Consider the following 14,587-nt stretch of genomic DNA (forward strand, 5'->3'; position numbering starts at 1 on the left):
AGTAGCAGCTTTGCATATCTATGCAGATAAAGCGAAATTGGCCTTCTACCTTTTCTTGTTTCTTAACCTTTGAGATCCAAATTAAGACTTTGTGGAATAAAAATCGACACACAGAGATTTGAGTGTTTAGGAAAAGGATAATTCACAAATATGAGGAAATCCGGGCTCAGCCTTTTCTCTATCCATTTTTTTTTTGCAGTCAGTGGGACCTGGTGGGTGTGAAATGTGTAAACGGATGAGCTGAGTGAAAAAAAATGTTTCCCCACTAAAAGCACTGAAACAATGCCACTCTTTGTTGATGTGGAGATATGTGCCACACTTCTCGTGTAGACGGCGCGAGTGTAACACGATACGTTACTAGCACCTCTGTTTCTTATCATAGTGTGTGGGTCAGTGCGTGGTCTTGTGAAGCACTGGTTCTGCTGGGAGGTGGTGTGTAAGAAGCAGGATGACCACGTTTTTTTTTTTCCCCCCCAGTTTTAAAGCGAAAGCTTTACTACTTCCTTCCATAGCTTGCTCAGCGTGTGTTTCATAACCACGTGACGTCGCCGAGCTGCAGCTCTGCCGAAACCGGTAAAGAGCAGGAGCTTCGAAAGCAAAGGAAAGGAACGTAACTGGCCCCCTGGGACAGTGGGCACCTCAGTCCTGCTTCAGCTATGTGGCGTGGCGGTAGTGACAGATATGTGCTGCATGTGGTGGCATGACAATGTTGTGGTAGAGACGCGGCACTGAAGCTATAGACCATCGGCGTTCATTGTGGTCATTGGCATTGGCGTTGATAACGTTCTAGACACTGATGATTTTGAGGAAAGGAAAGGCGCATAACTGGCTCCCTGAGTCAGTGGATGCCTCAATTGCGCTTTGAAGTATGTGACGGTGGTGAGACAAAGATGTGGGCTGCATGCTTTAGCGCTGACAACGTTGTGGCAGACATGCGGCACTGCAGCAATAGGCCGCAGTGTTCATTGGGTGACCAACTTTTCGCGATCAACCATTAATTTAACTGCCACCTGCCAGGGTGGCAGGTGGCACTGTAACATTCAGTGCAAACGTTACGGATGCCAAGCTGTGTCTAGTTGCCCGATAGACCATAGCTTTTGCTCTTTAACCAGGTTCAACAGTAGTTAAACCGCAGCTAATTTTTTAATGCTTTGAGGAGGGCCTTGGCAATTTGTATTCGGGACTGATAGTATCCAGCTTTCTGCATGAAATAATATTTGTAAAATGAAATTCTGTCAGATTGAGTCACTGCAAAATTTTTTAGAGAATTAGTTTAGCAAGAGTGTGTTGTCTTGTTGTTGGGGTTTGTAAGCAGCTGGCATGTTGTGTCTAGAGGGATTTTAGTGGTTTGCACTAGCAGCGTCATTGCGCAATCACTAGGTTTTTCATTGTCTTGCAGTTTTGAACTTCCATGTGACGGCCAAAATTGCATGCAGGTTCATTGTTTTCAAGTTCTGCTTGTTTTTGTTCGGTTCTTGAGAAGTTTATGAATCGACATCGTCGTTAGACACCCCACCATCTGATGTGAGCAGCTTTTTAGACTTCTTCCTTTATGCTCTAAAGGTTGCATGTTTCTTCTTATATACAGAGCCCAGAAAAGGCAATATTTGCGAACCCTTCTAGTTCTTGTAAATTAGTTTTTACAGAAGAGTTTATTTTGCCAGAATACTGCGAGGCCTTAGTAGTCTGCCTCCACATGATCAGTGAAAAACAAGCAGTTTATTTTCTTGCACATGGTAAAATGGAGGCAGTGGTATCCGTCGGCAGTGGCAGGAGTTTGTAAGCAGTTCTTATACTCCCTTCCAATGTAAGCATATGCCTGCGGGGTGAAAGGTTGCTGATATATGTAGATAATAGCTAAATACTGGATTGCCATAAAAGCAGATGTGGAGCTTCTTCCCTGTGTCAAGTGTGCCATTTGGAGTCACTAGGCCGAAAAGGTTAATAACAGGTCAAGTATAATAAAATATGGCATCCTGAGATATTAGAGTCAAAGACAAAACATCTGCTAATTTTTTGGCACAAACGATTGAAACATTTAGTAGCTGCTAGCCATGTAATCAGCACCAGTGAAAATTTTGATTCTTTGCTTGTGAGTTTGCTTCTGTGGCCTCGCTTGTGATCTGTACTGCATCTCTCCGAGTAAAGTACTTTCTACAGCAGCCCCATCTCTCACAACGATATCCCTAGATAGCATTACGCTGATATCCCAAATGCCTTAGGATATTACCAAAGATATCTCTGAACGTTAAGTTGGACTTCAGAAGCTCTGGCTGAGATTGTTGCCGCAGAGCTAAATTTATGGTGCCAAGAACTGATTTGGGCGAGTATTTGCGCAGGAAAGGCTCATTCATCATTTCGCTCTCGTACACACACCAAGTGTTGGGGCGTTTTGGTGCAGTTGAGGTGTCCAACAAGAAGTGAGACAGTTACTGCGCCATTTCCTTTCCTCGGTGGTTAGGTGCTCAGCTGCTGAGCAGGAGTTCCCGGGTTCAAACCTGGCTGCGGCGGCCTTGTTTCGATGGAGGCGAAATGCAAAAGGTGCCCGTGGGCTGTGCGATGTGGTGCATGTTAAAGATTCCGAAGTGGTCGAAATTATTCTGGAGCCCCCCCGCTATGTCACTTCTTCCTTTCTTCTCTCACTCTTTCCTTTATCCCTTTCCTTATGGTACCTCTCAGGTGTCCACCGCGATGCGAGACAGATACTGTGCGATTTACAAAAAAAAAAAAAAGCCTAGGTGTTTCAGAACTCACTATCCCTAGCTAGCATGCGGAAATAGTTTGTCACGTAGGCCAAGCTGGTTTTTAATGCAGGAAAGCATATTACGGCTACATTTTCGCCTCTCTTTGTTTGCAAACTTTAGATGCCCCGTGTGCACCTTGGCCATCCTCTAGGACCTGCATAAGTGCTCAAGGTGCTGCTTAAACGAAGTTCTAAAATTCTTGTTTCCTGTTTCTTTTGAGTGTTAATTAGTTCACAATATCGTAGATTTGAGCTATGCAAACTATGCAGGGTTTTAAATTATCACATACAATAACGATGCTGCGAAAAAATATGCATGTCATCACAAATGAGAGTTGTTGAAACATTAGGCAGCAGCAGTCCGAAGGAGCTTCCAGCGCGTGCGCACAGGCGGCACACTGTACGCGGCCGTTAACATAAGAATCGCCATGACGGTGCCAGATGGCGCCGCATTTCAGTGAGGTGGGCGCACGCCTGCTGTTTTGGGACACGTGCGGCTAGTGGTGCGAAAGTATCACCCGACGCTTGAGGTGGAACGACCGTCTCAACTTTCCTTTGAAAATTTCATTTGCTAACTGTGTTGCTTTGAACTAACATGACAGTGCCGACATCGGCGGAACCTTCTACAAGTACTGCTGCTGATCGCTTACGACGCGATCGTCTTCATAAGCAATAGGCGAGATCTTTAACCATGGAAGAGGATCGACAGCATGATTGCCTATGGCAACAAAACACGGATCAGCACGCATTCATTCTTGCAGTGTGGTAATCTAGGCAAGGCGTGGATTACGCCACTACTTTTTAGAGTCTGACCAAAAACAAAAGAAAACTTAAAATAACTGCACAGGTTTGAAGAAATAGCGTGCTTATAGGAGACAAGAAAATTTAAGAGTAAAAAATGCTATCGTTCAATGAAATATATTATGTACTGTCGGCAACAAATTAAACGCAAACATTATACAAAAATACAACAGTACAAAAATGTTAGCTGCTGGAGGAGAAATGCAGGTGGGATGCATTAACACTTTCACAGAGCAGTGTTGTGCCAATGGTGTGAAAAGTGCACTGGTACAGTCTCCCTCATCTAAAATCTTTTTCCTTTTCCCATTTCAGTAGCCTTGTTCATGTTTCACTTGTTACTGATAGTACTTTTTGCTTTGTCTTAACGCTTTTAAGGAATTTTTATAGTTTAGAAGAATTCCTAGTTTTTCTTTCAGCATCATTTTATACAGCAGACCATTGCATTGACCGGAGCCGGAGCGAACGGCATCTTGGAAGATATTGGCAAATATGCTAAGATAAGTGGCCTCTACAAAGCAGTGTAAAGTGTGGCTAGACTACCCATGCCGTCCCTTCATGTATCAATAGACCCCTACTTTTCCCTTCCTCAACAACCCAATTCCCCTACAAATGGCCTACAGCCTGAATTTGTAATAAATAAACAGCTCATTCATTCATTCATTCATACAGCAGATGTGCAAGTGAGGGCAAGCTAGATAGAAACCGGGCACATTCCTCACTCGCTCAAGTAGATTTGGCAAAAGCATAACACTCTCTGAACAATGTTCATAAAGGCTTCGGCATTCAGCAGATGTGCGAGTAAGGGCACGCTCCAAAGAAATCGGGCATGTGCATACGCCAGTAGGTTTTGCAAACTGGAATGTTCGGGCTCTAGTCAAGAACAGGAAAGCATCTGACTCGCTGAATAATGTTGGTTCCATGATTCAGCAGATATACGAGTAGGCAAGCTCCAAAGAAATCGGGTATGCCCACACGCCAGTAGGTTCTGTGAACTGAGCTGTTCAGTTCAGCATGCGAGTCACTTAATAACGCTCAGAAAGGTTTCGGCATTCGAGATTAGCTGAAAACCAAAACTCAATATTTTTTTCAATTTCAGCCTACCCTGTGCCCTTAACTGCCTTGTGCAAAAATGTTATGTGTGCTAAGTGACATACCATCACTGTGTTGTGAGACCTTACATCATGTGTTTGCCGCAGCCATTGCACTAGACGAGGCTTCTCCATATATGTCAGCTATGGACATGTTTTGTTTTGTCTACTCAAGTTGTATCTTCTCAAGTTGTTAGCGCTGAATGTTCGCAACTGCTAGTGTGCTGATGCTGTTACATCTTCTTTGTTGTAGAATAATATAAGCTATCTGATCACTGGAGAAACAATCATGGCTTCATTAGACCAACATCTGACTGGTTGTCTGAAGTGTGATTAGATTTTTTGTTAGTAGTGCCTGCACCTGCAACTTTGGTGACTTCATTTTGCACTTGGGACTTCATATGTGGTAAACAGGTGTAAAAATGCTGACTCTGATTAACTGCTAGCATTTTAATAAATTAAATCAGTTATCAAACACATATGAGGTCCAGGGCAATGACCTGGCTTTGTGCATTTGCTTCCTTTGGCCCTTGTGTCATGTCACCTGACACAACTTACACATGGCATCCTTAGTGGCAAAGGAAATTAGTTTCAGCATGATCCCCAAAACAGCGGTAACACACATACATGAACATCAAAATAATGAGCAGAGCAACATCATTCCAAACAGAGTTGCTCTTTGGCTATACATACTCAATAGAATGTGACATTAGAATGTGACCGGCATGACGAGTCCAATGCAGCAGAGACCAATTTCTGGCCTACTACAGTTCTTAGCTGGCACACGGAGGTTTTTTTTTCTTTTGAGTCCTCAAAAGTCACTCTTACTACTTATTCAAAATTGGAGGGTACACTTAAGCTCTGCGATAGCGTAATGGGTTAATTCCCACATATGCAGAAGGTTATTCTCTACTTCACATTCATAGATCCCTAGGAGTCCTCATACCACTCCTGGACAGTGGTGCAGTGGTTAAGCAATGCGCCACTGCCCTACAACTGCAGGTGCTCCCAGCAGTGGGGCTTGAACGGCCCAGGTTGCTCTTCCAGAGTGACAAATCATTAATCTAACTGCCACCTGCCATGGCGGGCAGTTTGCTCACTATCCTGTGGGCAGGTTGTGATGACGCCGCAAGGTCACGTGTCCTGGGTGGCCCACCTGCCTCCTAGGTTGCTCTCTGGGGACCACTTGCCAGAGCCATGCTCGTGAATTTTTGCTCACAATGCCAACACTGGATTTTCTCGAGAACGGAGCCTTTAATTCTGTCGCGTTAAATTAACGTCTGCAAAATACTCAGGGAACACTTAAAAATTAATTCTAGCAGCCGTTTGTTTATAATACCTATTTCATGATCCCATTCTTGTGCGGTTGCATGATTCTCATTTAAGAAATGTAGCAATGCGAGATAGCACACAGCTGAACGTGTTCCTTTTTATTGCTGAGAAAACAGGGTTTAGAAATGTAAAATTTTTTTTCTACCTCTTGATTCATAGTCAATGATGCCAAGACCAAAAAAAAAAGACTCCATGATCACTGTTTGGAAGTAGATGGCAGTGTAGCCTAACCATGGAAGAAGGAAAGCATAGGAGAGGCACTCGGTATCTGAGCTGCATCAAAAAAAGTGTGCCGGAAGTCACATGTTTTCGCAAGAACTACTGGGATTCTTTAGTTTATCAGGCAGCTGCATAGTCTGCATCACCAGCGACTCCGTCAACTGCCGGCAGCCCAGCGCGACACAATCTGTTTGCATGCTATCTCGTCACAAGCGGCACATGCACAAGTGCACCGAGACGATGAGCGTGACTAGCCAATTGTCATAGTGGAGCCCTCACTTCAAGCTTCAAATAATGCGGCGTAACGGCCTCCTAACCTTCCTCCATGAGCCTAACCTTGGAGGTCTGTATACAAAAACCAGACTTGAAACGTAGTAGTTTGCTTGTGAAAATGGCCGCTAGCGGTACCTGCATTTATTTTCTTTTTTAGCATTTAAAAGCCTTCTTTCCTTTTTTTACGATAAGTGATATATGGCCTATACAAGGCCTATGAGGGACACTTTAGCTGCCTTTTTGCCATTAGAATGCAATAATCTATTGACACAGGCTATCGATACGGGTGCAGGGTCTATTGATACAGGTGCAAAAAAGTAGAAAGTCTTGCTGCGTTTTTCTTTAGTTGTGGCTTCGCCCATTTTACAGCATAATAATCGTGTTTGTTTTGGTTAGTCCTGCCTTTTTTATGGAAAGTAATTCACACCCTGCAACTTCAATGTAATAGTATCTTAACCAGCTTTCTATTCAGATGCAGTTGAGCCACAACTCATGGAAAACTGTCTCAGAGATAAACTAGTAAACAAAGTTGCTAGTGTTTAGCTCACACTTAATGTACGCTAGAAGATTATTCTACGAGAAGATTCGCAAGCAATGAATGGATGTGTATCTTTCTTATAGGGAAGGAAACGTATAACCACCCAAAACTGGGCAAAGAAAAGTGCAAGAGGAGATCCCTCGGTCCTCATACTCGCAACACAAGGCAAAAAAAAAAAAGTGACTGCACATTGCTTGATGGCACTACTTGTCTACAAAGCATTCTGTGATGATAGCATCTACAACAAACAATGTAATGGTACATGGCACGCGTTTCTTTTTGTGCGGGCTTCATTCAACATTATAAACCCATGTGCCACTCACTTTTACTTGTGCATGCATATGCTTGTCCTCGTTCAGAATGCGCGAACCTGTCCAGCACAGAAACTTACACATGGACAGTAAAAGAGCACCCATGATGTAAAGTGTGACGTTGCACATGCACACAGTTTGAAGTATGCTGTTGGTTTACAATGCTGTGTGTTGTACTTAATGACAGCAGTAAACCTTAAAGAGGTATGTGGCTTTAAAATTAAAAAAAAAAATGGCCAAAAAATTGATTTTTTGAAATATGATGTATCAGCTTGTGTGTCTCATTTTTTTTGTACTGTACTGCTGAACAAAGCTATGCTGTACTGATGTGGAAGGATGCTGAATAAAGATTGATTGATTGAGTGTGTTGTGGGGAAATGCTTGAAAGGGCGTTTTTTAATGCGAAAGCATTTCTTGGCTCAAGAGCAGCATCACAGGAAGCTGTGGACAGGCGCTGTGAACAGAAGTTGTGGACAGAGCATGTCCTCAGAAACTGAATAAAAGTGCAGTCGTAGCACCATCATGCGTCACCCACTGAAACCCCCGGCGCTAGTCCAGCAGATGTCACATGCGTATGTGACATGGCGGACGCGTATGAAGGAGGAAGGACGCGCAGTAAGAGAAATGGTTTCGCATTACTGCACCTAAGCAGACTTAAGTGCACCCCTGGAATTTTTTGTTTTTTGTAGCGATAGCTACATTACGGTAGCATTTCGAGCCTTCAGTGTGGCGGCGCCGCCACGCTGTCACGTGGTGCGGAGGAGCTGCCGGCGGCGTGGCACTGGGGCTGATCACGTGGTTCGTCACATGATTGGTCACGCGACCAGCCACGTGGTGCGGAGCAGCTGCTGCTGCCGGCAACAGGGCGCGCCGGCGAAACAGCTGCAACAGCTGTGCACGTGCGCCGCGTCAAGTGGGACGAAGATGAAGAAGGAACGCCCAGCGAAACGGAGCAGCGAACGGAAGACGGAGACTGACTTTGCAATTCAACTGAGCAAGTTCCTCTCGGCCAGCTGTAGCTATCGCGTCACTCCAGGTTTAACCAGAGCTAAACCACCGCCAAATTTTTTCTAAATACTCGCCTGTCTGTTTTAGTGCACGTCATGACATTCTTTGTTTTTTCAGATTTTTGAATTTACATTTCTTGTATAAAATTTTCCTCTCACTCTAGATATGTCAACGGACACCGCAGCGTAAAAAACCCAAAACCAAAATTAATGCTTTGCGAAAAAAAAATTCTAGGAATGTCTTTACCATAGCAAGTTAGTAGGAATGCTATGAATGTTATATTTTCTTAACTCTGCAGCCTTTTCACAAAATTTAGAGATAAAATATATTAGGCAATTTCCTAGAGATATAACAGTGAAATTTTGTGAGAGTAGTCAGAATTATTTCTAATACACTAAAAAAATTTCATGTAAATACATCAAGGAATAAAAAAGTTTTGCCTAAAGCCGCATCCTCCGTTAAAAGCCAGCTTCTTTACTGGATGGTAAATTTTCTTGCTCCTCGTGTGACTACACTTGTGCTTGATGTGCACACCGCAAGTGGCTCAGCTGTGCATACATACATAAATAAAGCTTCGCACACAGGTGTGACAGGCTACTGGCCTCTCCCAAGTCATCAAGACTGCACAGAGAATTGCACTGCTTGCACACTGTTTTCACAGTGGGAAAAAGAATTTATTATGAGGACTTGAAAATAACTGGAATGCACTTGCAATGTTCAGGGTGCGTACTGCCTGGCCAGCCTGTCAAACTCTTGCTCTTTACTGTGGTACTCCTTCACAAATGGATGACTGTTGTTAGTGTCACGAAGCTGGCTTAGCAGGCGACTTGTCACCTGCAGGTGAGTTTAGAAAAAGAAAGGGCCACACATTCGCCATAAAAATACTGCCAGGAACAGGAGCCTTCAAAAGCAACCTGGTCATGCCGAAAGGAAAGCACATCAACCACCATGTGGATGTGCTACATAGCACATCCGACACAAGACTATCGCATGGCTTTTAGCCTAGTGCAAAAAATTTATGGCAAAAACTAGCACTTAAAACAGTTGCTTTCAATCGACATGACAAAAATGTGCGTCACAATGCATGCCAAATCAGTGAGCAACTCCAAAGCTTTGTGAGCTGTGCTGATGTCCCAAGAGCATTCCACTGGTGTCTTGAAACATTTCTACGAGCTGTTATATTCCTCCACGAGCAGCATCAAGTGTCATTAAGTGACTGCATCACAAAGATAAGCTTCTAAATTAATGCAAACATCAAAATGCATTTTCACACTCTGAAAGTTACAGTGCAGCTAAGGAGACTGGAATAAGGCTTTATGTGCTTTAACTAAAAAGATGGTTGAACAAAACGCTGTAAAATACGCAAGCTAGTCCAATGCATTCAGAGGAATCCTCTTCCAAGGTGCGGTAGGTTTTAAATGAGGGAGTAAGCACTCATTATCATCCACTCAAGCACAGCCATATGGCCACAAAGGAAAGCAATACAGCTTTCACAGGAATTTCATAGTTGAAGAAAAATTTGTCCTGGTCTGGCTGCCACCAGTCCAAGGCAGTTGCTCTATGAAAGGATGAAGTTATCGAATTAGTTCAGAAATTCGGCCTTGCTTGCTGTCTGTCGTCATGGTTGGCTTGGATGGTAGGGTGATTTCCCCGGACAGGCAGTAGCCCCGCGTTCCATCCCCAGACCAGAATTTTCCTTCAACTAGTACTAAGTTTCCTTTTGTAGCCATATGGTTGCTCTTATATGAACGCTAATGAGCAGTTAAATTCATAGATGCTGAGCACTTGTTGTAGCACAAAGTTCACAGTAGGCAGCAAACAAATATTATGGGGGTGCTTATTGTCATGCAACGACAGTGTGCTAGCATTAGGTCTTCTCCTTTGTTCTTAGTGAAACAGCGTGGCTTCGTGTCATTGTGCTATTTCACTAAGAATTATGTTTGACCAACTCGCCCACCAGCTTATGTCCTCTTTGCTTGAAGAGCTAAGCTTTCCGGCTTAGTGCGTTAATCAGCAAGAGCTGATTGGCATTGGCTGATAGGTCCTCCACCTTCCACGGTAGCCACCTGCCTTGTTGTTCCCATGGCAACCACCTTCAGACTGCGCATTCCTCTGCATGCGCCAGTGTCTCCTCTGTCCACGGCAACCACCTTACGGCCTCCACCCCTCCAACCCCCCCCCATATTATTAATGCGGTTAGAGTAGTTGAGGTGCACCCTTTGTCAAAAATATACACTCCAAAGGTTGGCTCCTGTATCTTGTAGCGGGACTCTGCAGCACCCGTGAAGGTCCTAAGCTCTGGAGGGGTGAATAAGAGAGTTCTTTCGATCTTCGAGCGACTTGGAACACTGAAGATGTAGAAAGAACAGCACTGCATGGCCTAGAAGCAAACCCGTTGGGCTGCACATTTTTGGGAAAGGCTGTACATCCCTGACATTACTTTTATATTTCTTGTTTCACACTCCACGACACAGATTATGTCTGCTAAAATGCTCGAAGATGATTTCAATTTACACTGTCTCATTGTAACCCCCTAAGCTAGACATGCTCTTCTGTGCTAGTGGTCAGAAGAGCTATCAGTATGGGTGTGCACTGCAAGCTTCGAATACATGTGCCATGGTGAAGACTTTGAGGAAGATGTGTCATAAACGTGGCTAACAATGTAGACTATGAAGTTGATGTCAGTGGCTAGTTAAAAAAAAGTCTCGCACGAATATAGCGTGATGATGCATACGGGCAACAAGGGCAACATTAGTGACTGCTTATGCCTAGTTAAGACAGTGATGAACACAAATGATGTTAGCTAGTTAAGGTCATGTTATAAATATACAAGAAATATAAAACACACCCCATGCCTATGCCCATGGCTATGACTGTTCATGGCATCTCTGTATCTTGTCAAGAGAGTGTTTTGTTTGCAGTTTTACTGGTGTGCCGTTTTTTTGTAATTTTTTTTCTTTTTACAGAGGAAAGGTCGCAGTCTTGGCAGTGGATACCATATTGCTCAGCAGATTGATTTTACCTCAGCCATTTAACATGTTCTTGCTTTGCTGCAAGAGCTAGATGTGTACGAAGGAAATGAGAAAACAGCAGAACAAGTGTTGCAAAGCAAACAAAAAGAAACACTCTCAACGAGAGCAGAGAGCATAATGCAGACATTTCAGAAAGTTTACAAATGAAATACCTCTGGAGACTTCCCCAAATGCTGAGAGAGCACCACGAGGTTGATCAGCGTTTCCACGTGGTTGCTATCCTGCAAGCAGCGTTCAATGTGGCCCAGTGTCAACAACAATAATGCAGCAAAGTTCTCTTTTCATTGCTTTTAGTTATCACCATAATGTGAGATCAACACGGATACTAGCATTTAAACACAAATTATTATAAAGAGGAAAGGTTTTGTTTTGGCAGTGTGTCCTAATTTAAACATTATGGACCTTTTTGTGCAAAACCCAACACATAGAGCAGCTCCTTTTCAATACTGTGAACAACTTACCGTATTTAGACGATTGTAAGTTGACCCTTTTTTTTTGAAATTTAAAATTCCGAAGTGGGGGGGTCGACTTACAATCGAAACGAAACCTTGAACTGCCAATAAAAGCAGAAAAAAAACAATCTACCAGGGACGCTACTGCGATGTTAGAAGTTTTTGTTTGCTCTACGGCTCCAAGCGTAGCATTCAGGTATTCCGCGGGCTTTTTGGCCAGGATTTTTCATTTTTTATTTTTACTGCGCACACCGTTACCCACCGTGATGGTTCAGTGCTACTGACCAGGATACCCGGGTTAGAACCCGACCGCAGCGGCAGCGTTTCGATGGAAGCGAAACGCAAAGGCGCCCGTGTGCTGTGCGATGTCAGTACAGCAGGTTAAAGATCCCCAGGTGGTCGAAATTATTCGGGAGCCCTTCACTACGGCACCTCGTTCTTCCTTTCTTCTTTCACTCTCTCCTTTATCTCTTCCCTTACAACTGGGTTTCCGCCGATATTTGAGACAAATACTGCGCCACTTCCTTTCCCTCAAAACCAATTTCATTTCATTTCAGTCGTGGGAAGGGCCGCTGTCCTGCTGTGCTGTTTCAATCGTGGAGTCTGCGCCAGCGCCCGGGAGTCAATACGTAACAGCGGCGCTTCTGGGGAATGCCGATGTTTGCTGGAAGAGCCGACGCCCCGACACCGATCACTCTTTGTTTGGTGGTGCTTGGAGTTGGTGCTTTTGACTCGACTGCTGGCCGCGTGCTTCGCCATGAGCTCTCCAGGTTCGAAAAGCATTCGGCGCTCATTCACTGCAGCTTTCAAGAGGGAGACCATCATTTACGCCGAAGAAACCAACAACTGCGCGGCGGGCCGCAAGTTCGACATTTCTGAACGGTTGGTGCGGGAGTGGCGGAAGCAGCTAGACAAAATTTTCGATTGCGACTCCAAGCGAAGAGGTTTCTGCGGGCCGAAGTCGGGACGCTTTCTGGAGCTGGAGGTCAAGCTTGCAGCGTATGTCACCGAAATACGTGATCGGTCCCTTCCAGTGACATGCGAAATGATCACGCAACAATCTCGGGTCTTTGCTGCGGAAGCTGGAATACTCCGAACAGACTTCAAAGCCAGCAGGGCTTGGGCTTTGAAATTTATGAAGAGGGCTGGCTTCTCTCTTCGTCGGTGTACTAGTGTATGCCAGAAGCTGCCTGCTGCTTATGAGGAGAAAGTTCTCGCCTTCCATAGGCACTACCTCAAGCTCTGCGACTCGCGGCGATACCTGCTCGGCCAAATCGGCAATGCGGACCAGACTCCCGTCTACTTCGACATTACGAGCAACACAACAGTGAGCTCGCGAGGTTAAACTTCTCACGAAAACGAGAAACTTCGGTTCACTGTTATGCTATCATGCTTGGCAGATGGCACAAAGGTCCGACCGTACATCGTCTTCAAAAGAAAAACTATGCCAAAGGAAATGTTCCCGAAAGGTGTGATTGTGCGAGTGAATGAAAAAGGCTTTATGACGGACGACTTAGTTATTGATTGGTACCGTCAGGTGTGGCTTTTGACAAAAGGCCAGGGGCATCCCTCAAAAATCGCAATCCGAACCTCCTTGTGCTGAACTCATTTCGCGGCCACCGTACCGCGAAAGTGAAGGCAGAGCTCCGAAAAGAAGATAGATATGCTGGTGATTCCCGGCGGTCTGACGGGGCAGCTGCAGCCGCTGGACGTTGGCATTAACAAGCCATTCAAGGACTTGCTCCGGCGTGAGTACAATGAGTGGCTGGCGGCAGAAGGGCGGGAACTTACGCCAACGGGGCGCGTGAAGAGGGCCTCCCTGGCGGCTGTGTGCGGGTGGGTGATTTCCGCTTGGGCGGCCGTTCCACGCGATGTCGTGGTGCGGTCATTTAGGAAGTGCGGGCTTTCCATAAAGGACGATGTGCTGTGGGATCGCAGCGGCGATGACGACGACAGCAGTACCACTGAAGATTACTCAAGTGAGAATGAATAGCCCATCTATGCAATAAATTTTCGTTTTTGAAGCGCTCCACCGGTGTTTTTTTTTCGGACATGTGATTGGGGGGGTCGACTTACATTCGCGTCAACTTTTTTTTTCTTTTTCGGACATGCGATTTGGGGGGGCCGACTTACATTCGAGTCGACTTACAATCATGTAAATACGGTATTTGTTGCAAGCTATATATTCAGCAAATTTTTGTGAAGTCATTATTCCAGAATATTGCGAGTAGTAAATTTCACACAGCGGAGGTGATAGGCTCATTAAAGCTCCTCTTGCCCAAATTATTCACAGGGCGAATTTGAGTGCACTCAAATGAGAAAAAGAGAGGGGTTAAAAAAGAGAAGGGGGCAACTGACAAAAGAACTTAGTGCGAAGAGAGAGAAATGTCACCGAGATGCAAGGTAGCATCTCATGTCTTGACAGAAAGCTGGATGCCGAGTCAACTGAAGATTTCGTAGAAGAATTTCATGCTAGCACTAATCCTGACGTGCATTACAAGACCATTATTAGGACGAAATGTGTTGTATTCAAAGTGATCTTGAGATGTAACTCCTGAGGATACAGCAAAAAACTAACAATTTGCTTAAGTTGCACAGCATGCTCATCATTGATCACGAGTAGAACGTTTACTAAAAAAAGGCTTTATAAAGCTACATGAATCTGTAACACAGCTACATGAATCTGTAAATAATAAACCTCCTAAATTTTTAACTAAGAGGTGCAATCTCGATTATGACCGTCTTGGTACTTCAACAGTTGAGAGATAATAGCCGTGAATAGGGAATTAT

The 14,587-nt window shown here is 44.5% G+C and overlaps 1 protein-coding gene across 2 annotated transcripts in view; it reads right to left on the reverse strand.

Annotated features, from left to right (window-relative positions):
* Nucleotides 1–8,946: 8,946 nt before the first annotated feature.
* The window catches only part of epsilonCOP (coatomer subunit epsilon), a 29,681-nt gene continuing 24,040 nt past the window's right edge, over nt 8,947–14,587 (reverse strand). For both annotated transcript variants that reach the window (XM_077658094.1, XM_077658093.1), the window contains exons 8-9: nt 11,498–11,566; nt 8,947–9,147 (exon numbers count right to left, since the gene is read on the reverse strand). In XM_077658094.1, the coding sequence (XP_077514220.1) occupies nt 9,031–9,147; nt 11,498–11,566 (186 nt within the window). In that variant the 3' untranslated portion in view covers nt 8,947–9,030. The remainder of the gene's footprint in view (nt 9,148–11,497; nt 11,567–14,587) is intronic.

Source organism: Amblyomma americanum, chromosome 3, assembly GCF_052857255.1.
Source record: "Amblyomma americanum isolate KBUSLIRL-KWMA chromosome 3, ASM5285725v1, whole genome shotgun sequence".
Lineage (NCBI taxonomy): Eukaryota > Metazoa > Arthropoda > Arachnida > Ixodida > Ixodidae > Amblyomma > Amblyomma americanum.